At 45.1% G+C, this 24404-nt stretch overlaps 1 protein-coding gene across 2 annotated transcripts in view; it reads right to left on the reverse strand.

The window, feature by feature from the left end:
* Positions 1–2889: 2889 nt before the first annotated feature.
* The window catches only part of adamts10 (ADAM metallopeptidase with thrombospondin type 1 motif, 10), a 65127-nt gene continuing 43612 nt past the window's right edge, over positions 2890–24404 (reverse strand). For both annotated transcript variants that reach the window (XM_029632634.2, XM_029632635.2), the window contains exons 16-25: positions 20041–20174; positions 18127–18250; positions 14268–14348; positions 13914–14077; positions 13693–13819; positions 12697–12826; positions 12025–12229; positions 11590–11766; positions 4885–5059; positions 2890–4787 (exon numbers count right to left, since the gene is read on the reverse strand). In XM_029632634.2, the coding sequence (XP_029488494.1) occupies positions 4678–4787; positions 4885–5059; positions 11590–11766; positions 12025–12229; positions 12697–12826; positions 13693–13819; positions 13914–14077; positions 14268–14348; positions 18127–18250; positions 20041–20174 (1427 nt within the window). In that variant the 3' untranslated portion in view covers positions 2890–4677. The remainder of the gene's footprint in view (positions 4788–4884; positions 5060–11589; positions 11767–12024; positions 12230–12696; positions 12827–13692; positions 13820–13913; positions 14078–14267; positions 14349–18126; positions 18251–20040; positions 20175–24404) is intronic.

A 24404-nucleotide genomic window follows, 5' to 3' on the forward strand; every position in this document is an offset into this window, starting at 1 on the left:
ACTCTTTGGAGAATAAAATCAATGACCTATGCGCAAGATTAAACTACCAACGGGACAACTGTAATATCTTATGCTTCACGGAGTCGTGGCTGAACGACGACACTATTAACATACCGGTTATAAGCTGGTTATGTGCCGTATCGGCAGGATAGAACAGTGGCGTCTGGTAAGACAAGGGGCGGAGGACTATGTATTTTTGTTCATAACAGCTGGTGCACGGTATCTAAGGAAGTCTCGAGCTATTGCTCGCCTGAGGTAGATTATCTCATGATAAGCTGTAGACCACACTATCTACCTAGAGAGTTTTCATCTGTATTTTTCGTAGCTGTTTACATACCACCACAGTCAGAGGCTGGCACTAAGACAGCTGTTTTCCACCATAAGCAAACAAGAAAACGAGAGGCGGCGCTCCTAGTGGCCGGGGACTTTAATACAGGGAAACTTAAATACATTTTACCACATTTCTATCAGCATGTTAAATGTGCAACCAGAGGGAAAAAACTATGGACCACCTTTACTCCCCACACAGACACACATATGAAGCTCGCCCTCCATTTGGCAAATCTGACCATAATTCTATCTTCCTGATTCCTGCTTACAAGCAAAAATTAAAGCAGGAAGCACCAGTGACTAGATCAATAAAAAAAAGTGGTCAGATGAAGCAGATGCTAAACTACAGCACTGTTTTCTAGCACAGAATAGAATATGTTTCGGGATTCCTCCGATGGCATTGAGGAGTACACCACATCAGTCATTGGCTTCTCCACAGTGACAGTATGTACATACCCCTACCAGAAGCCATGGATTACAGGCAACATCCACACTGAGCTAAAGGGTAGAGCTGCCGCTTTCAAGGAGCGGGACTCTAACCCGGAAGCTTGTAAGAAATCCTGCTATGCCCTGCGATGAACCATCAAACAGGCAAAGCATCAATACAGGACAAAGATCGAATCATACTACACCGGCTCTGACGCTCAACGGATGTGTCAGGGCTTGCAAACCATTACAGACTACAAAGGGAAGCACAGCCGAGAGCTGCCCAGTGACAAGAGCCTACCAGACAAGCTAAACTACTTCTATAATCGCTTCGAGGCAAATAACACCGAAACATGCTTGAGAGCACCAGCTGTTCCGGAAGACGCGATCACACTCTCCACTGCCGATGTGAGTAAGACCTTTAAACAGGTCAACATTCACAAGGATGAAGGGCCAGACGGATTACCAGGACGTGTACTGCGAGCATGCGCTGACCAACTGGCAAGTGTCTTCACTGACATTTTCAACCTCTCCCTGTCCGAGTCTGTAATACCAACATGTTTTAAGCAGACCACCATAGTGCCTGTGCCCAAGAACACTAAGGCAACCTGCCTAAATGACTACCGACCCGTAGCACACACGTCTGTAGCCATGAAGTGCTTTGAAAGGCTGGTCATGGCTCACATCAACAGCATTATCCCAGAAACCCTAGACCCACTCCAATTTGCATATCGCCCCAACAGATCCACAGATGATGCAATCTCTATTGCACTCCACACGGCCCTTTCCCACCTGGACAAAAGGAACACCTACGTGAGAATGCTATTCATTGACTACAGCTCAGCGTTCAACACCATAGTGCCCTCAAAGCTCATCAATAAGCTAAGGACTCTGGGACTAAACACCTCCCTCTGCAACTGGATCCTGGACTTCCTGATGGTCCGTCCCCAGGAGGTAAGGATATGTAACAACACATCCACCACGCTGATCCTCAACACAGGGGCATCTCAGGGGCACGTGCTCATTCCCCTCCTGTACTCCCTATTCACTCATGACTGCATGGCCAGGCACGACTCCAACACCCTCATTAAGTTTGCCGATGACACAACAGTGGTAGGCCTGATCACCGACAATGATGAGACAGCCTATAGGGAGGAGGTCAGAGACCATGACAAAATCCTATTCTCGCTCAGGAAACTAAAAATATACTAAAAATATACTTTGTTTAAAAAATGTTTGGTTACTACATGATTCCATACGTGTTATTTCATAGATTTGATGTCTTCACTATTATTCTATAATGTAGAAAATAGTCAAAATAAAGAAAAACCCTTGAATGAGTAGGTGTGCCCGAACTTTTGACTGGTACTGTACGCATTACCACACCCGTTCTCAGGGATGGCTAACTCTGGAAATTAATTTGGTCTCTCCTGAGTAAGGTAAATCAGCTTTTAGTTATTGCACCTTATTTGTGGAACAAACTGTTCTTAAATTTGGTGCCTCTAAGAAAATTCAGAAAGCTGATTGAGGACCCTATTACTGATGAATGTGTTTGTTTTTCATGACTGTTTTTCTTTCTGCTTGCGTTTTGTATTTATACTTTGATGTGTGTCTTTTCTGTCATTTAGGTAGTTCAGTGCTCATCTGTAAAAGAGACCTTGGTCTCAGTTAAATTAAACTAGGCTCTTCGGCTCTTCACTGACAAGTAGAGATTCACATTGTTACTGCAAGTGCAGTGGGCCTCAGATCAGCATAGTTTAATCATGAGTATAAAGTATATTGCTGAGAGATGTGGGGCTCCTTGCCTTCAATAGCCTCCTCATTCTGGGTGAACATCAGCATACCCCGGAAGGCCCCAAGTTAAGCTCTGCTATGATGCAGGGCCTGAAACGTAACATGTCAGTGGTGAGGATGAGTCATGCCAGGCCTCGGTAACCATCTGCAAATTTCCCCCAATCAGGAAGAGCCTAAAGCAGACATATCACAACCTCAGTGAGGAAACACTAGCGTCATTATTTTCCATGACATCTATGAGATACAGAAATAGATGGATGATCATTTGATGATCTAGCTTTCTGTCTGGGCCAGGGGTTTCCAGAGGGAGAGAGGCTAAAGCACACAATGCTCAATGCATTTATTAACAATGCGCCATATTTATTCACTTTAATATGTTCATTTCAATGGTTGTACATGGGGAACGGGGGAATGTTTCTGTAGTAATTAAAACACAGTACATATCTGTAACAATAAGCATCTAAAAACAACAAAACAATATTGTCCCTAATATTTGATAAAATGGTTTGTCTCTGAGGTCACACCATGACCATAGACACAGATGGTTCAAAATAGAAAATAGAAAATGTAGCTTACATATTTAGACAGTCAAATAAGACAGTATGTTTTATTAAAACAGTTTTGTTATGGTTTTTGTGAGATAGTAAAGTATCAGTCTGTGTGCTGACACCCAGTTTTATAAGAGACTGAATGTTTGGTAACTTTATGTGTCTGTCCCATACTGAGTTACTGTAGGTAAGGAAATAAAGGGTTAACTTCTCCTCCTCTTCTCACAAACTTATATAGCACTATTTCTTTAGCACCTCAACAAAAGCACTTTATATTCACCAGAATGACAACAAATAACGACAATAATTAGCTAAGAAATAGCACCATTCCAAAGCACCATCAGGAGAGTAATAACAACCTAGTTACTCCAACAGAAACCAGAGCGGTCATATTGCAAGGGCTGGTTCTTGGTGTGAGCTCAGTAGATGGATGGATGTGGGAAAAAGGCCTTCACTGTACATGCAGCATATTAAAAACCGAAGTTAACTGGTTGACCATTAGAGGCGCAGCAGGGCCATGCTATCAGACAGAAGGACCACTTAAGACCAGAGGACATGTGAGGGTCTCTGTTCCCATCTAATCGGTTGTTGGAAGTGTTTCACTCAGTGATGGACACTTTTTCACTCACTGTATACGTGACTAGTACAGAGAACCATGTACCATGTAGCATTTTTCACATCGATGAGGCCACGGTACATGCGCCTGTATCTAAATGTGTACAGTAAGTACTAACAGTATGAGAGATGTGTTGAGGTTAGCTGCTAGACGTGAACTGATCCGACCATTGACCAGCCCTTGCTGGGTCCCATGACAAGACAGTGGTGAGTAAAAGGTTATGAGCATAGACCGGACCGTGGATGGAGAACCTTAGTATTCAGTAGAGTCGTCGAGACAAGTCCCAAATAACTAAACATACAGTATCCTTATGAGTAGCCATACTTTGTGCAAATCAAACCCTTTTCAAAAAGCATAATATTAATAAGAATTCATAAAGATTTAGTTCTGAGACAAAGCATTGACAAGATAACAAAGAAGACCACATGAGTTGACAACAGCCACCAGATAACTAACATTAACATTTACATTTGGTAAGTGATAAAGTATCAGGTCAATTTCATTTGTACAGTGTAGATTGTGTACACATAGAGCAACGTCTGTAAATATACAAGTAAATGTCCGTATGGACAGTGTCTCAGGGTAAGATTGGGCCACTTAATAAACAACAGAGAAACGTAGCTAAGCTGAACAGAGTACTTTGGCCAGTCCTGTGGCCAGCATGGCAATGGTAGTAGCACCAAACGCTAATAAGGATATAAGGACATAGAAACAGCGGTATCCCAGCAGCCCATCTGGTCTTCACAGCAATGCCCCCACAGCCGGTATCAGTTAGGGCAATTTCAGAGTGGGGGATAAAAGCACAGTTCTCTCTCTCACCCTCCCCTGATGTCAGAGAGGCTGCTCTGTGGTGCGATGGCTTGTCAGTCCCTCCCCCTGTGGAATGTTCAGCTCAGGCGGTCTGGTCTGGTCCCGCTGGGGATGACTCCGAGTATGGGTCTGGTTCTCACTCTGGATCAGGGGTCAGTGTCCTTGGCAGGTCTTACAGCACATCTGTCTGAAGTAGGGGCGGCTGCAGAACTTAAACCTGAGCACTAGGGGGCAGTACGCCACTGTGTTCACATCTTTACACTCTGGAAGGGAAAAAAATATATTAAAACATCTTAAATGGATATTAAGCTAGCAGGAAAATATACTGAGAAGGTAATTAATACAGAGTTGAACTTTGACCTTCAGGGTCACCCTCAGGGATGTCCATGGGTAGGCTGCTGAGGTCACATTTGCTCTTGCACTGCTGCATGGCTGCCGGGCGCAGGAGGTCTGGGCACTCATTGGACGGCTGGCCGGTGTGTACAAGACACTGCACAGAGCGCATCTCCTGACCCAGACCACAATTGGCTGAGCACTAACATAGAATGGATAGAGAGCGAGAGAGATACAGGTCACAAAACTATGAGGACATAGTAAAGACGGACAATAGAGCACTTTTTAAATGTATTATTCATTTCATTCTTTTTTACCGCTTTTTCGCCCCAATTTCGCAGTATCCAATTGGTAGTTACAGTCTTGTCCCATCGCTGCAACTCCGTTACAGACCCGGAAGAGGCGAATGTCGAGAGCCATGTGTCCCCCGAAACACAACCCAGCCAAGCTACACTGCTTCTTGACATAATGCCTGCTTAACCCAGCCACACCAACGTGTCGGAGAAAACACGGTACACCTGGTGACCGTGTCAGCGTGCATTGCACTCGGCCCACCGTGTGATGAGACAAGTACAACCCTGCCGTCCAAACCCTCCCCTAACCCGGATGACACTGGGCCAATTGTGCGTCGCCCCATTGGTCTCCCGGTCGCGAACCAGGATCTCTAGTGGCACAGCTAGCACTGTGATGCAGTGCCTTAGACCACTGCGACACTCAGGAGGCCTACTATACAAATCTAAACAGGAAAGATTAACATTGTCTAGTATTTCCTCTTCACTTCAATACATCAATCAATCAAGGACCTACATACACTACATGACCAAAAGTATGTGGACACCTGCATGTCGAACATCTCATTCCAAAATCATGGGCATTAATATGGAGTCAGTCCCCCCTTTGCTGCTATATCAGCCTCCACTCTTAAGGCTTTCCACTAGATGTTGGAACATTGCTGCGGGGACTTGCTTCCATTCAGCCACAAGAGTGTTAGTGAGGTCGGGCACTGATGTTGGCAATTAGGCCTGGGTCACAGTCGGCGTTCCAATTCATCCAAAGGTGTTCAATGAGGTTGAGGTCAGGGCTCTGTGCAGGCCAGTCAAGTTCTACACCAATCTCAACAAACCATTTCCGTATGGATCTCGCTTTGTGCACAGGGGCATTGTCATGCTGAAACAGGAAAGGGCCTTTCCCAAACTTTTGCCACAAAGTTGGAAGCACAGAATCGTATAGAATGTCATTGTATGCTGTCGCATTAAGATTTCTCTTCCCTGGAACTAAGTGGCCTAGCTCGAACCATGAAAAACAGCCCCAGACCATTATTCCTCCTCTACCAAACATTACAGTTGGCACTATGCATTCAGGCTGGTAGCATTCTCCTGGCATCCGCCAAATCCAGATTCGTCCAGTCGGACTACCAGATGGTGAAGCGTGAATCATCACTCCAGAGAACACGTTTCCACTGCTCCAGAGTCCAATAGTGGCAAGCTTTACACCACTCTAACCGACGCTTGGCAATGCACATAGTGATTTTAGGCTTGTGTGTGGCTGCTTGGCCATGGAAACCCGTTTCATGAAGCTCCCGACAATTATTGTGCTGACGTTGCTTTCAAAAGGAAGTTTGGAACTCAGAAGTGAGTGTTGCAACCGAGGACAGACAATTTTTATACACTGTGCGCTTCAGCACTCGGTGGTCCCAATCTGTGAGCTTGTGTGGCCTACCATTTTGTGGCTGAGCCGGTTTTGCTCATAGACGTTCCCACTTCACAATAACAGTACCGGGCAGCTCTAACAGTGAAGAAATATGACGAACTGACTTGTTGAAAAGGTAGCATCCTATGATGGTGCCACTTTGAATGTCACTGAGCTCTTCAGTAAGGCCACTCTACTGCCAATGTCTGTCTATGGAGGCTGTGTGCTCAATTTTATACACCTGTCAGCAACAGGTGTGGCTGAAATAGCCGAGTCCACAGTTATCTTTCTCTCTCGCACGCTCAAACGTTAAAGCACCAGACAGAATACATTTCCTACTACAGTCGGTCGAACTACTGCGACATTCAAATGTTTAAAATAATTGTATCTGAAATGCAGCCATACACATCAACAACCGTTGTTTTATATACAGTTGAAGTCGGAAGTTTACATACACTTAGGTTGAAGTCATTAAAACTCGTTTTTCAACCACTCCACAAATTTCTTGTTAACAAACTATAGTTTTGGGAAGTCGGTTAGGACATCTACTTTGTGCATGACACAAGTCATTTTTCCAACAATTGTATCACAATTCCAGTGGGTCAGAAGTTTACATACACTAAGTTGACTGTGCCTGTAAACAGCTTGGAAAATTCCAGAAAATTATGTCATGGCTTTAGAAGCTTCTGATAGGCTAATTGACATCATTTCAGTCAATTGTTTCAAGGCCTACCTTCAGACTCAGTGCCTCTTTGCAAGACATCATGGGAAAATCTAAAGAAATCAGCCAAGACCTCAACAAAAATATTGTAGACCTCCACAAGTCTGGTTTATCCTTGGGAGCAATTTCCAAGCACCTGAAGGTACCACGTTCATCTGTACAAACAATAGTATGCAAGTATAAACACCATGGGACAACGCAGCCATCATACCGCTCAGGAAGGAGACGCGTTCTGTCTCCTAGAGATTAGAGGTCGACCGATTATGATTTTTCAACACCGATACAGATTGGATGACCAAAAAAGCAGATACCGATTAATCGGCCGCTTAAAAAAAAACATGTATTTGTAATAATGACAATTACAACAATACTGAATGAACACTTATTTTAACTTAATATAATACATCAATAAAATCTATTTAGCCTCAAATAAATAAACATGTTCAATTTGGTTTAAATAATGCAAAAACAAAGTGTTGGAGAAGAAAGTAAAAGTGCAATATGTGCTATGTAAGAAAGCTAACGTTTAAGTTCCTTGCTCAGAACATGAGAACATATGAAAGCTGGTGGTTCCTTTTAACATGAGTCTTCAATATTCCCAGGTAAGAAGTTTTAGGTTGTAGTTATTATAGGAATTATAGGACTATTTATCTCTATACCATTTGTATTTCAGGAACCCCACTAATCTACCGACGGAAACACACAAGGTGGCTAAAAACAGACCTCCATCCTCTGCTAGCTTGCTACCGATGGCCCGGCTAGCTGTCTGAATCGCCGTGACCCCAACCAACCTCACTACTCACTGGACCCTTATGATCACTCGACTAAGCACGCCTCTCCTTAATGTCAATATGCCTTGTCCATTGCTGTTCTGGTTAGTGTTTATTGGCTTATTTCACTGTAGAGCCTCTAGCCCTGCTCCTATACCTTATCCAACCTTTCAGTTCCACCACCCACAATGCGATGACATCACCTGGTTTCAATTATGTTTCTAGAGACAATATCTCTCTCATCATCACTCAATGCCTAGGTTTACCTCCACTGTATTCACATCCTACCATACCTTTGTCTGTACATAATACCTTGAAGCTATTTTATCACCCCCAGAAACCTCCTTTTACTCTCTTTTCCGGACGTCCTAGACAACCAATTCTCATAGCTTTTAGCCGTACCCTTATCCTACTCCTCCTCTGGTGATATAGAGGTGAATCCAGGCCCTGCAGTGCCTAGCTCCACTCCCATTCCCCAGGCGCTCTCTTTTGATGACTTCTGTAACCGTAATAGCCTTGGTTTCATGCATGTTAACAAAAGAAGCCTCCTCCCTAAGTTTGTTTTATTCACTGCTTTAGCACACTCTGCCAACCCATATGTCCTAGCCGTGTCTGAATCCTGGTTTAGGAAGACCACCAAAACTCTCAAATCTCCATCCCTAACTACAACATTTTCAAACAAGATAGAACGGCCAAAGGGGGCGGTGTTGCAATCTACTACAGAGATAGCCTGCAGAGTTCTGTCCTACTATCCAGGTCTGTACCCAAACAATTTGAACTTCTACTTTTAAAAATCCAACTCTCTAAAAACACGTCTCTCACCGTTGCCGCCTGCTATAGACCACCCTCTGCCCCAAGCTGTGCTCTGGACACCATATGTGAACTGATTGCCCCCCATCTATCTTCAGAGCTCGTGCTGCTAGGTGGCCTAAACTGGAACATGCTTAACACCCCAGCCGTCCTACAATCTAAGCTTGATGCCCTCAATCTCACACAAATGATCAATGAACCTACCAGGTACCACCCCAAAGCCGTAAACACAGCACCCTCATAGATATCATCCTAACCAACTTGCCCTCTAAATACATCTCTGCTATTTTCAACCTAGATCTCAGCGATCACTGCCTCGTTGCCTGCATCCGTAATGGGTCAGCGGTCAAGCGACCTCCACTCATCACTGTCAAACGCTCCCTGAAACACTTCATCGACCTGGCCCGGGTATCCTGGAAGGATATCGACCTCATTCCGTCAGTAGAGGATGCCTGGTTATTTTTTTAAATGCCTTCCTCACCATCTTAAATAAGCCCCATTCAAGAAATTTAGAACCAGGATATAGCACTTGGTTCTCTCCAGACCTGACTGCCCTTAACCAACCCAAAAACATCCTATGGTGTTCTGCAATAGCATCGAACAGCCCCCGTGATATGCAACTTTTCAGGGAAGTTAGAAACCAATATACACAGGCAGTTAGAAAAGCCAAGGCTAGCTTTTTCAAGCAGAAATTTGCTTCCTGCAACAAACTCAAAAAAGTTCTGGGACACTGTAAAGTCCTTGGAGAATAAGAACACCTCCTCCCAGCTGCCCACTGCACTGAGGATAGGAAACTCTGTCACCACCGATAAATCCACTAAAATTGAGAATTTCAATAAGCATTTTTCTACGGCTGGCCATGCTTTCCACCTGGCTACCCCTACCCCGGTCAACAGCACTGTACCCCCCACAGCGGCTCGCCCAAGCCTTCCCCATTTCTCCTTCTCCCAAATCCAGTCAGCTGATGTTCTGAAAGAGCTGTAAAATCTGGACCCTTTCTAAAATTATCTGCCGAAATTGTTGCAACCCCTATTACTAGCCTGTTCAACCTCTCCTTCGTGTCCTCTGAAATTCCCAAAGATTGGAAATCAGCTGGGGTCATCCCCCTCTTCAAAGGGGGGGAACAGTCTTGACCCACACTGCTACGGACCTATATCTATCCTACCCTGCCTTTCTAAGGTCTTCGAAAGCCAAGTCAACAAACAGATTACCCACCATTTCGAATCCCACCGCACCTTCTCCGCTATGCAATCTGGTTTTAGAGCTGGTCATGGGTGCACCTCAGCCACGCTTAAGGTCCTAAACGATATCATAACCAGCATCGATAAGAGACATTACTGTGCTGCCGTATTCATTGACCTGGCCAAGGCTTTCGACTCTGTCAATCACCACATCCTCATCGACAGATAGCCTTGGATTCTCAAATGATTGCCTCCCCTGGTTCACCAACTACTTCTCTGATAGAGTTCAGTGTGTCAAATCAGAGGGCCTGTGTCTGGGCCTCTGGCAGTCTCTATGGGGGTGCCACAGGGTTCAATTCTTGCGCCGACTCTCTTCTCTGTATACATCAATGATGTCGCTCTTGCTGCTGGTGAGTCTCTGATCCACCTCTATGCAAACGACACCATTCTGTATACTTCTGGCCCTTCTTTGGACACTGTTAACAACCCTCCAGACGAGCAATTGTAAATGAGAACTTGTTCTCAACTTGCCTACCTGGTTAAATAATAATAATATTTTTAATAATAAATAATAATAATATTTTTTATTAAAAATTATGTTTGGAGGAAAAGTGGGAGGCTTGCAAGTCGAAGAACACCATCCCAACCGTGAAGCACGGAGGTGGCAGCATCATGTTGTGAAGGTGCTTTGCTGCAGGAGGGCCAGGGGGACATCACAAAATAGATGACATCATGAAGGAGGAAAGTTGTGGATATAATGAAGCAACATCTCAAGACATCAGTCAGGAAGTTAAAGCTTGGTCGCAAATGGGTCTTCCAAATGGACAATGACCCCAAGCATACTTCCAAAGTTGTGGCAAAATGGCTTAAGGACAACAAAGTCAAGGAATTGGAGTGGCCATCATAAAGCCCTGACCTTAATCCTATAGAAAATTTGTTGGTAGAACTGAAAAAGCATGTGCGAGCAAGAAAGCCTTACATACCTGACTCAGTTACACCAGCTCTGTCAGGAGGAATGGGCCAAAAATTCACCTAACTTATTGTGGGAAGCTTGTGGAAGGCAACCCGAAAAGTTGTGCCCCAAGTTAAACAATTTTAAAGGCAATGCTACCAAATACTAATTGAGTGTATGTAAACCTCTGACCCACTGGGAATGTGATGAAAGAAATAAAAGCTGAAAGAAATCTCTACTATTATTCTGACATTTCACATTCTTAAAATAAAGTGGTGATCCTAAGACAGGGAATTTTTACTTGGATAAAATGTCAGGAATTGTGAAAAACTGAGTTTAAATGTATTTGGTGTATGTAAACTTCCGACTTCAACTGTAGCTTAATAACACAAGATAGATATTGGTCTCCGCTACGACATACAAGTGTATCCGAAATGCAACCTCAGGCTACACCTAAACTATAGCCTACTGTCGTCTATCAAAACTAATTGCGATTATTTTACTCCTGAGGCAAAACTGGTCAAATTAATATCCTACACCTGTAGGAGGTCTAGTTAAATGAGAGCAGAGTTCAATACAGAGCAGAGCCCATGTTAACCCCAGCCTTACCTCTCCCCAGGGCCCTGTGACCCACATGGGGGGTGGGCAGCGCTGCAGGTTACAGCGCACCCTGGTGGTGGGACGCCCATACTTGGGACACTGGGACTCTGGCAGTGTGCCTCCACTCTCCCCCCTCTTACACAGAAGGACACGGTGCCTGAACCCTGGACCACAGCTGGGATTACACTGGGGGAGAGAGAGGGATGAGAGTGAGAGAGATGAGGGAGAGATTATTCAAATCAGAGCTCCAGCCTCTATAGCCCCAGAGCACACCAGAGACCAATACATAATCCAACCAGCAGGTGGCTTTGGTTACACACAGAAATGTTGCATAGGTACAGAAAGTATCGAGGTAAGCAACTTCTCTATTTCAAGAAATCTCTAGATTCTGCTTGTTAGTTTAAAAAAAAGTTTGATAGGCTTCTGGGGGTATTTTGGGTGTACCTCTGACCAGTTCAGGGCCAGCCACTCTGGGGGGCAGGTGTGGTTGTTGCAGGGCTCAGTGAGGGGTGGTCCTGGGGGGGTACAGGCACCGTCATCCTGCACCTTCTCCTCTGTAGGAGAGATCTTCCTCTTACACAGCACCTCTCTGGTCCTCAGGCCCCCGTTACAGCTGCGACTGCACTCAGACCACTCCCCAGACCCCCAGCTGTGGGACACACAGACAGTCAGGGCTTAGTTTAGCAGGATCTCACACATGTTTCATTTTTTTTATTTTACTAGGCAAGTCAGTTAAGAACAAATTCTTATTTTCAATGACAGCCTAGGAACAGTGGGTTAACTGCCTGTTCAGGGGCAGAACGACAGATTTGTACCTTGTCAGCTCGGGGGTTTGAACTTGCAACCTTCCGGTTATTAGTCCAACACTCTAACCACTAGGCTACCCTGCCACCCCATTGTGAAGGTGCTTTGCTGCAGGAGGGCCAGGGGGACATCACAAAATAGATGGCGTCATGAAGGAGGAAAATTGTGGATATATTGAAGCAACATCTCAAGACATCAGTCAGGAAGTTACATACACATATGATAGGTAAAAACGTATTCTGCGTATATAGTCATAAGGGCCCAATCAGAGGAGCTCCAAACACGCAGTGGGACAGATACATTGGCACTCACCTTGGGGAGCATGGCTCAGAGTTGCAGCCTCGCTTCTTGTCTTTGGGTTTGCTCTTCTTGTCACAGAAGTGGTTGTAGACCACGGAGTGATCAGCTTGCTTCTTACACACAACCTGCTGGATCTGAGCACCTGACAGAGAGAAGGAGAGAAAAACACATTATAAAACAACTCTTTTGATCATTCCTCTGATGCAGCTCACACTGTGTGGCTCAGTTGGTAGAACACGGTGCTTGCAACGCCAAGGTTGTGGGTTCAAATCCCACAGTGGATCAGTATGAAAATGTATACCCTCTACTGGATAAGAGTGTGTGCTGAATTACGTAAAAGTGTGTAGAACTTGTACAAGTACTTTTCCTCTCGCTTGTTTTGCTGACATTAGGGTCAAGGAAATGTGCTTTTAAACAAAGTAAATGAGTTTATATCAAGCTAGTTACTTTGGATCATTTACCCGAAACAGAAAGAAAGCAAAAGAAAGAGAGTGTGTGTAACTTCAAAGTTGGCTTCAGCACGAACTCCTGCGGTTTCACCAACCCCACAGTACCTCTGTTCATAAACATTCCATTCCCATGTTTCCCCAGGGTCAGTGTTACATTAGGAAAACTCTCAAAAACTATTTTATATACCAGCATGTGTTTGTGTGTGTGAGAGAGGGAATATGAGAAAGCCGTGGAGAAAGTGAGGGTATGCACTGTGCATGTATGTGCCTGAGTGAGTCAGTGAGTTTACTAGAGAGGTCAATAGACTGTCTATATGGAGGACCCAGCCCTGCCCAGCAGATAAATGGATCATTAGTAAAACACAATGGGTGTGTCATGACGACCATGATGGTATTTTTAACCTCAATAATATGAAATGAATATGGGATAAGAGATTGAACTGCATGAATAAAAGTCTCTGTGTGCATTTCTGAATCAAATAATATCAATCAATCAATGAGCAATGGTAGAGCCAGAGAAGAGTACAGTACAGAGTTATAGAGCCAGTAGTGGTGGTACCCCCAGCGCAGAGTGCGGAGCAGCGGGACCAGGATGTGTAGTGCCAGGCGTATCCAGTCAGAGGGTCTCTGTTGACTGGAGGGTTGAAGCGGTAGTGGATCCCTGGGTTCTCGTCCCTCACCAGCACCTACACACATACACATACACACGCATGTCACGTATGGTATGCCATAGAATAATTACCGTTACACACACAATAACATACACAGCTAGGCCATTACCATGACGATGAGGGTCATGTTGGTGGGCCCCAGGGCCTCCAGGGTCTCAGGCTCATCAGTGGGTCGGCGGTAGTGGAAGGTGGTCCCTGTGATGTCGAACCTACGAGGGGGGTCGATGGTCAGCTTCCCATTGATGAAGTACTGGTCCCCTTTACTCTTCAGCACTATAGCAGAGAAGGAACGAGAGGATGTCTGACTGCAAACGTGTTATATGTTCTAATAGTTCTAATAACAGTGTTACTGATGTGCCGATGCACCTACATTTTCATTTCAGTTTGAGTGTGAATGCACACTATAGAATCCAGCATGACAGAATAACACATTGTGTGACACAGAAGAGACATGAACTCTCACCTAGGTAGTTGAGGGAGATGTTGAGCTCCTGAATATGAATGAAGGTAGATCCTTTGGGGATTCTGACCACCTCTTCATAACCTGGGATCACACACACACACACACACACACACACACACACACACACACACACACACACACACACACACACACACGAGGAGAAAGGCAATGTGGAAGTGTTATTCACTGACATACTGGAGGGAGAATGATGTATAAATAGTGTTTTACTCTGTGGGACTTCAATGGAATAAACAGAGCCTTCGGATTCCAACCAAATTCCTGGGCAGCGTTCAGTAACCATGTTTGAAGCCAGGCTGTGCTGTCCAGCCAGCCACCACAGCCCTGTAAATAACTTCAGTCTCACAAAAAAAAAAGTTTTTTTAAATAATCCATTCCAATGGTGCGACCGCTGAGGAAAGGAGAGGCTTGACTTTTGACCCCTCTCTGGTGCAGCAGTCAGTGCAGTGAGTAAATTCAGTAACCCGGCTCTGTACTTGCGGTTCCTGGCAGCTGAAGAGGGAGAGGTTTTTCTGTTAACAATCAGGGGCCTATGCGGTAAAGAGAGAGCCAAAGAGCAATAAACCCCTGGCCCTCAACCCCTGAGTAACCCTCCACCACAACCAAAGTACAGACAGACAGACAGACAGACAGACAGACAGACAGACAGACAGACAGACAGACAGACAGACAGACAGACAGACAGACAGACAGAACCTAGAAAGATAGATGAGAGAGTGTCTCAGACCTCAGATGGGACTAGTAAGGTTGCAGAGGCAGGGGAGAAAATGGCACCATCGTCACTCTTAGGTGTGAATCTCTAGATAGAACAACATGCTCAAAACACCAGCCCATCTGCTGTACTGCTTGGTTAGTGAATGACAACAAACCCCATTTAAACCCTCCTGGGAGTGAGGATTGGTCTGCACCTCAGAGACATAAAAAACCCTGTAGACATGACTGCTCTGTGGCTCATAAATCAGCCAGGAACCAGAGTGTAGGCCCAGGCTAAGGCTCTTGCTGAGCCGTCCAGTGTGGTCCCAGCCACCAAGCTGTGGCCACCCCAGGAGGGTGTGTTCACTCTGAGGGTTGCAGAAGGGATAACACTCCTGCAACCCACACCTAAAACTGCCTGCCACATGACCGCCAAACGGGCACAAGAGAAACCCCACACACTCCTTCCTCCCCACATCCTTCCTCCCCCGCAGCCTTCCTCCCCCGCAGCCTTCCTCCCCCACAGCCTTCCTCCCCCACAGACTTCCTCCCCTACAGCCTTCCTCCCCACAGCCTTCCTCCCCACAGCCTTCCTCCCCTACAGCCTTCCTCCCCACATCCTTCCTCCCCACAGCTTTCCTCCCCACAGCCTTCCTCCCCTACAGCCTTCCTCCCCCACATCCTTCCTCCTCCACAGCTTTCCTCCCCACAGCCTTCCTCCCCTACAGCCTTCCTCCCCCACAGCCTTCCTCCCCACAGCCTTCCTCCCCTACAGCCTTCCTCCCCCACATCCTTCCTCCCCCACAGCTTTCCTCCCCCACAGCCTTCCTCGCCAGTGGAAAAGAAAGCCCAAGGTCTCCATATTGTGGTGGCAGAATTTGGAGTGAGCTGTTGTAACTTCCCAAGGGATATGTACAGTGTTGGACTGTGATGTTATGCCTTCCATAGACTCTTGGTATGTCTGCACCCTGACACAGGCAACTGTTCTGGACCTGTTGATGTGTTGAAAGAACTGTCGTGTAAACAATATGATAGTATGATCACCTCCCACTATATAAGGGTGGACATGTAAATATTTATTCATTGAGTTCTTCCTTGTGAAATCAGAGGTGGATCTCCCCTGCAGCTGCTTGTATTAAATGGTTTTCTATAATATCATGAAATAGTCTCTGCCTTAATCTTTGGATGGGGTTTTCCACAACATTTGGTGCTGTGACCCGGATGAGAGCGACCTGGCGTTTTGATCCGTTTCCCTCGGTTGGACTCAAGACTTCCCTCTGGCCACAAAGAAAAATTATTAAGAGACCTTACTTAAAAATGTCTGTGAGGGATTTTCTAGCCGAGACTTCATGGTGAAAGATCTCGTCCTCCTCATCCACAAAATGTAGGGGTTCAATTTGGCAGAACTATTTTCCTATAATAATGAATCTCACCGGTGGTAGGTAGAACCTAAGGAAACTGGTTCAGGGATCTAAGGAAATTGATACAGAATTGTATTACAATCACATGTAGAACCTAAGGAAATGGGTTCTGAGGATCTAAGGAAACTTATCCATGGTTAATGTTGATCAATAGTGGGTATTTGGAGTTTAACCGGACTTTAAAGTATTCTGAGTTTGACTATGCCTTAAAGCACACATAATCACACGATAGCCTACAGGAAAAGTATTCGGAGTTTGACCATACTTAAAAAGAAACAATATTATTCAAGTGTTTGAGAAGGCATTAGGGTTAGTGCAGTATCATGTACCTGCAGGGTGACGTTAGGCATTAGGGTTAGTGCAGTATCATGTACCTGCAGGGTGACGTTAGGCATTAGGGTTAGTGCAGTATCATGTACCTGCAGGGTGACGTTAGGCATTAGGGTTAGTGCAGTATCATGTACCTGCAGGGTGACGTTAGGCATTAGGGTTAGTGCAGTATCATGTACCTGCAGGGTGACGTTAGGCATTAGGGTTAGTGCAGTATCATGTACCTGCAGGGTGACGTTAGGCATTAGGGTTAGTGCAGTATCATGTACCTGCAGGGTGACGTTAGGCATTAGGGTTAGTGCAGTATCATGTACCTGCAGGGTGACGTTAGGCATTAGGGTTAGTGCAGTGTCATGTACCTGCAGGGTGACGTTAGGCATTAGGGTTAGTGCAGTATCATGTACCTGCAGGGTGATGTTACCCACGGCTCTCTAATAGGACAGAGGACCACAAGCCTTCCAACTGTCACTATGATGGAACCGAAACCTCTGGAGTGTCTATAGGCTGAGCCAACCACAAGCCCTCGACAACGGCTTGGTTTTCTTGGAGATGGTGATGGCTAATTCTTGTGCCTGGCATCATCTGTAAGCCTGGCTGGGCTGTATCAGTTCCCCTGACATGTTTCCACAGAATTAATCACAGACCATTAATCAGGGCCAAAGTGTTTAGACTGAAATAGGTACTGAAATAAAAGGTCATTATGCACCTACAGGAGGGAGAGAGGGAGGGAAAGGGGTTGGCAGGGCAAGATATTCACCAGTAACTCTATATGATTAACTGGTACAGTATGCAGATCATGCAACTAGAAAGCTCGCATGTGAACAGATAATTATACATTACTTTCAAAATGTCTGAGGTCCCCTAACTCACATTGCAAGGCAGTAGTCCAACACATATTTAGCTCATGTCAGAATCCAAATGCACACATTGTTTGAATTTCCATAAAACTATTTGGTTGCATAATCCTTCGATGGATCTCTCGAACTTAACTAAATCTCATTCTCAGAAAGTTGCTCGAGCTCCCTGGTCCAAAACACAGGCCCTTTCTTCTTTGACATTTTATTTGTGTTTTTCATTTTGATTCCCAAGTCTAATTGAGAGGTATGTGTTATTGGCCTGTTCTAGAAGTGGTGTTGGAGGGAGCAGAGAGTTTGAGGACAGAAAAACGCAGCAATCAGGGTCTTTTAAAGAGAGAGACGTGTCCTGTTGCCAAGTCTTGGAACAGAACAGTCCCCCCAGTGTCTGTCTGTCCACGCCTGCCCAGCCTGAGAGAGAGGCACACTACCACCCTAACTGTAGAGACCATCATTGTGCAGTAAGCATCAAAGAACGGGGTTAAGATTCCTTCCTAGCAGTATTGTGGTGAATAGACTTCTGCTCTGTATACTAAACTGTACCTCCTTCAGGCAAGGAGTCATTGAAGACGCCCTCTATGGCCTCACAGTTGCTCCCGTCACCCCCGCAGATACGGCAGCGGTCCTCCCGTACATCCGAGCCCAGGATCCGGTCACAGCCCACGTGCTGCAGGGAGACAAGGGCCATAGATCAGAGGGTGCAGGCAGAGGCACACAGACACAGACACTAGCCCCTATAGTGAGCAAAGCAGAACACACACTGTCCTTTCAGCAACAGAAGTGAGGCTGATTGAAATGTTTCCCAGGTGCCTAATGAAAATACTGACACCACAGGATGTCAACAACACACCCTCTCTACCTACAGGAAACATTCCTAAGACACAACCCGTACTGAGCTGTGATATACACACGTACCCCACCAGACATGCCACCAGGGGTCTTTTCACAGTTGCCAAATCCAGAACAAATTCAAGAAAGCGTACAGTATTATATAGAGCCATTATTGCATGGAACTCCCTTCCATCTCATATTGCTCAAATGAACAGCAAACCTGGTTTTAAAAAACAGATAAAGCAACACCTCACGGCACAATGCCTCTCCCCTATTTGACCTAGAGAGTTTGTGTGTATGTATTAATATGTAGGCTACGTGTGCCTTTTTTAAATTGATGTAGTTTTGACCTTGAGCTGTTCAGGAAGAGTAGCTCCTGCTTCGGTAACAGCTAATGGGACCGTAATAAAATACAAAAAAATACCAAATAGCAACAGAAGGTTCAAGCCAACACAAATGTTGGTCTAAATTAACTCCTGCCCTGTACAGTAACTCTAACATGTGACTGGATGGATGGAGCAACCCTGGGGCACTTTAAACCCTGTTGACCCAGGCAAGTCTAGGTTCCATTAACTATCAATGTGGAAGCTATTTCCCCTTAGTAATAGCAGGACTTGTTCCAGGCTGGGCCCTGGCCCTTCAGTTCAGACTGGGCTCTGGGCCGTGTCCCCTGGTGAGCCTGGGCCAGGCCAGGCAGACAGCCTGCTGCAGCCTGCGCATGTGTTTCCAAGCACACACACACATCTCTCTCTCCACTCACTCTCGCTCGCTTCAAATAAATCTCTTACTCTCTGGATCCTAACCACCATGAGGCTGCAAACAATACTTACATTTTTCTCCTCACTGTTTTCTCCTTTTTATATACACAATAAATATAAGAGAGAGACGGGAGGAATGGGACAGAACCTGGGAGATAGAAACTGTGAGAAATAATGAGAGAAGGAGAGTATGATAGGGAAAGAAACAGAGTTCTAGAAATTAAGAGATAAATAGAGGAATGAGAAGGAAGAATGCCAGAATATGATAGACCCAGAGAGAGAGAAAGAGAGAGAGAGAGTGAATAAGAAACAGAGAGAGAGTGGGAGAGAGGGGCTGAAGTGAATATATTTAGCAGCTAGCCGTGCAGCCAGCTGAGCTGGAGGGTCACTGAGTTCCTGCTACACAGAACAGAACCAAGTAAGAGAGGAGAGGATAATAGTTGATAAACAGGCTCCTCTCTCAGTCTGGACGAGCCCAGAGACTTCCACTCACACCCACTTCATGTGCCCAGGCCCTGAGACAGCTCCAAACAAAGCCCAAGAGAGGGGAGGGGGATGGCCGTTCAATTGCCTAATGAAATCTAGCTCTGCTCCACATAGCTGCAGGAAACCACAAAACAACAATTCAGATGTTTTGTGGTTTGGTGTCATTCAGCGAGAGTATTTCATTTTTCCCTCCTCCCCTCCCAGTCCAAAGCCACTCTGCTTCTTGACAGGCTCTGAAGCCATCCAAAAACAACAGAATGGGGGAACAATCGGCATCGTTTGTGTGAGCAGTGAGCAACACCATCTGAAAGGCAATACTACTTTAAGAAGACAACCAGGAGGAGAGTTAAATGAGAGGACAGAAAGGATGGAGCAGTCTCACCTTGCACTCTCCATTCACACAGACATCCAGAGAGTCGTCCCGACATGGGGTCCCGTCCACCACAGCCGGAGCACGCTCTGTGTAGAAGTTATATCCCTCCGCCAGGCAGTTCAGAGAGCAGGACTTCACTCCACCTGGACAACAGAGCAGCACAGAGAAGAGGAACATGAGACAATAGTTCAATACAAACACAAATAGATCCCGGATTAGATTCTGCAGCAAATTTGGGGGGGGGGGGTAACCTAGAAGTACTTAAACCCACAATCCTACGTCTCTTGGTCTACACGTCTCTTGGTCTACACGTCTCTTGGTCTACACGTAAGCCATTATACAAATAGGTCTTGACTAGATCGCTGGTGTTTTGGCAAGGATCTGACAATATCATCATGTCAGTTTTTAAGGCTGGGTTTACACAGGCATTCCAATTCTGATATTTTCCACTAATTGGTCTTTTGACCAATCAGATCAGCTCTTTTTCCAATAACTGGGCAAAAGATCAGAATTAGGCTGCCTGTGTAAACGCAGGCTAAGAGCTGTTGGTTTCATAAGATGTTACGTAATACTCTTGGGTAAACAACAAATACCCAGACTTGACAATACCATCATGTCAGAGGTTTAGAAGAGCTGTGCATTGTTATTTTCATTCATTGTTTGTGATACTCTTGGGTAAACAACAATATACACTCACCGGACAGGTACACCACCACCCCGTTCACGAAAATGGATTGCTCCTACAGACAGTGAGTCACGTGGCTTGTTATATAAATCAGACGGACATCAAGGCATTCAGTTACTGTTCGATTGAACATTAGAATGGGCAAAACGAGTGACCTAAGCAACTTGTGCGTGGTATGATCGTCGTTGCCAGGCGTGTCGGATCCAGTATCTCAAAAAGAGCCACCCTCCTGGGATTTTCACACACGACAGTGTCTATGATTTACCGAGACTGTGTGACAAACAGAAAACATCCAGTCAGCGGCAGCCCTGTGGGCAAAAACAGCTTTTTGATGAGAGAGGTTGAAGGAGAATGGAAAGAATTGTGCAAGCGGGCCGCAAACAGGCAAATAACTACGCAGTACAAGGCACAGTACAACAATGGCGTGCAGAACGGCATCTCGGAACACACAACTCGTCTGTCCTTGTCACGGATGGTCTATTACAGCCGGACAACCACACCAGGTACCACTTGTCCATGGACCCATCCTGCCTGTTGTCATCAGTACAGGCTGGTGGTGAGAGGAGCAACTGTGAAGGTCCTCTATAGGATCCCATAGATGGTTGGTGTTTTGGGAAGGACATGAAAATACCATCAGAAATAAGTCAGAGGTTATTGAGAGCTGTATGTTTCATTAGGTGTCACGTAATACTTTTGGTAAACAACACATACAGTAGAATGATTAAGAGCTAGATTGAGTTGACCAGAGAAGCAGCTGGTCCTCTATAGCAGGGGTGGGCAATTCCAGTCCTCGAGGGCCTGATTGGCGTCAGAGTTTTGCCCCAGCTAACACACCTGACTCCAATAGTCACCTATTCATGATCTTCAGTTTAGAATGCAATTTCAAATTAAATCAAAGTTTATTTGTCACGTGCGTCGTATACAACAGGTGTAGACCTTACAGTGAAATGCTAACTTACAGGCTCTAACCAACAGTGCAAAAAAAGTATTAGGTGAACAATAGGTAGGTAAAGAAATAAAAACAATAAAAAGAGAGTGAAAAATAACAGTAGCGAGGTTATAAGAGTAGCGAGGCTATAACATTAGCGAGGCTACAACATTAGCGAGGCTACAACAGTAGCGAGGCTATAACAGTAGCGAGGCTACAACAGTAGCGAGGTTAAATAGAGTAGCGAGGTTAAATACAGTAGCGAGGCTGTAACAGTAGCGAGGATATAACAGTAGCGAGGTTAAATACATTAGCGAGGCTATAACAGTAGCGAGGTTAAATACAGTAGCGAGGGTATATACAGTAGCGAGGGTATAACAGTAGCGAGGCTATAACAGTAGCGAGGTTAAATACAGTAGCGAGGCTATAACAGTAGCGAGGTTAAATACAGTAGCGAGGGTATATACAGTAGCGAGGCTATAACAGTAGCGAGGATATAACAGTAGCGAGGTTAAATACAGTAGCGAGGTTAAATACAGTAGCGAGGCTATATACAGTAGCGAGGCTATAACAGTAGCGAGGTTAAATACAGTAGCGAGGCTATAACAGTAGCGAGGTTAAATACAGTAGCGAGGGTATATACAGTAGCGAGGCTATAACAGTAGCGAGGATATAACAGTAGCGAGGTTAAATACAGTAGCGAGGCTATAACAGTAGCGAGGTTAAATACAGTAGCGAGGCTATAACAGTAGTGAGGTTAAATACAGTAGCGAGGGTATATACAGTAGCGAGGCTATAACAGTAGCGAGGCTATAACAGTAGCGAGGTTAAATACTTTAGCGAGGCTATAACAGTAGCGAGGTTAAATACAGTAGCGAGGGTATATACAGTAGCGAGGGTATAACAGTAGCGAGGCTATAACAGTAGCGAGGTTAAATACAGTAGCGAGGCTATAACAGTAGCGAGGTTAAATACAGTAGCGAGGGTATATACAGTAGCGAGGCTATAACAGAAGCGAGGATATAACAGTAGCGAGGTTAAATACAGTAGCGAGGTTAAATACAGTAGCGAGGCTATATACAGTAGCGAGGCTATAACAGTAGCGAGGTTAAATACAGTAGCGAGGTATAACGGTAGCAGGTTAAATACAGTAGCGGGTATATACAGTAGCGAGGCTATAACAGTAACGAGGATATAACAGTAGCGAGGTTAAATACAGTAGCGAGGCTATAACAGTAGCGAGGTTAAATTCAGTAGCGAGGCTATAACAGTAGTGAGGTTAAATACAGTAGCGAGGGTATATACAGTAGCGAGGCTATAACAGTAGCGAGGTTAAATACAGTAGCGAGGCTATAACAGTAGCGAGGCTATAACAGTAGCGAGGCTATAACAGTAGCGAGGTTAAATACAGTAGCAAGGGTATATACAGTAGCGAGGGTATATACAGTAGCGAGGGTATATACAGTAGCGAGGGTATAACAGCAGCGATGGTATATACAGTAGCGAGGCTATAACAGTTGCGAGGTTAAATACAGTAGCGAGGTTAAATACAGTAGCGAGGTTAAATACAGTAGCGAGGCTATAACAGTAGCGAGGTTAAATACAGTAGCGAGGCTATAACAGTAGCGAGGATATAACAGTAGCGAGGTTAAATACAGTAGCGAGGCTATAACAGTAGCGAGGTTAAATACAGTAGCGAGGCTATAACAGTAGTGAGGTTAAATACAGTAGCGAGGGTATATACAGTAGCGAGGCTATAACAGTAGCGAGGTTAAATACAGTAGCGAGGATATAACAGTAGCGAGGCTATAACAGTAGCGAGGCTATAACAGTAGCGACGTTAAATACAGTAGCGAGGGTATATACAGTAGCGAGGGTATATACAGTAGCGAGGGTATAACAGTAGCGAGGGTATAACAGCAGCGAGGGTATATACAGTAGCGAGGCTATAACAGTTGCGAGGTTAAATACAGTAGCGAGGTTAAATACAGTAGCGAGGTTAAATACAGTAGCGAGGCTATAACAGTAGCGAGGATATAACAGTAGCGAGGTTAAATACATTAGCGAGGCTATAACAGTAGCGAGGTTAAATACAGTAGCGAGGCTATAACAGTAGCGAGGCTAAATACAGTAGCGAGGATATAACAGTAGCGAGGTTAAAAACAGTAGCGAGGCTATAACAGTAGCGAGGTTAAATACAGTAGCGAGGGTATATACAGTAGCGAGGCTATAACAGTAGCGAGGATATAACAGTAGCGAGGTTAAATAGAGTAGCGAGGTTAAATACAGTAGCGAGGCTAAATACAGTAGCGAGGCTAAATACAGTAGCGAGGTTAAATACAGTAGCGAGGGTATATACAGTAGCGAGGCTATAACAATAGTGAGGTTAAATACAGTAGCGAGGCTATAACAGTAGCGAGGTTAAATACAGTAGCGAGGGTATATACAGTAGCGAGGGTATATACAGTAGCGAGGTTAAATACAGTAGCGAGGCTATAACAGTAGCGAGGTTAAATACAGTAGCGAGGGTATATACAGTAGCGAGGCTATAACAGTAGCGAGGTTAAATACAGTAGCGAGGCTATATACAGCAGCGAGGCTATAACAGTAGCGAGGTTAAATACAGTAGCGAGGCTATAACAGTAGCGAGGTTAAATACAGTAGCGAGGGTATATACAGTAGCGAGGCTATAACAGTAGCGAGGTTAAATACAGTAGCGAGGATATAACAGTAGCGAGGCTATAACAGTAGCGAGGTTAA

This window comes from Oncorhynchus nerka, linkage group LG24 (assembly GCF_034236695.1).
Source record: "Oncorhynchus nerka isolate Pitt River linkage group LG24, Oner_Uvic_2.0, whole genome shotgun sequence".
Classification (NCBI taxonomy): domain Eukaryota; kingdom Metazoa; phylum Chordata; class Actinopteri; order Salmoniformes; family Salmonidae; genus Oncorhynchus; species Oncorhynchus nerka.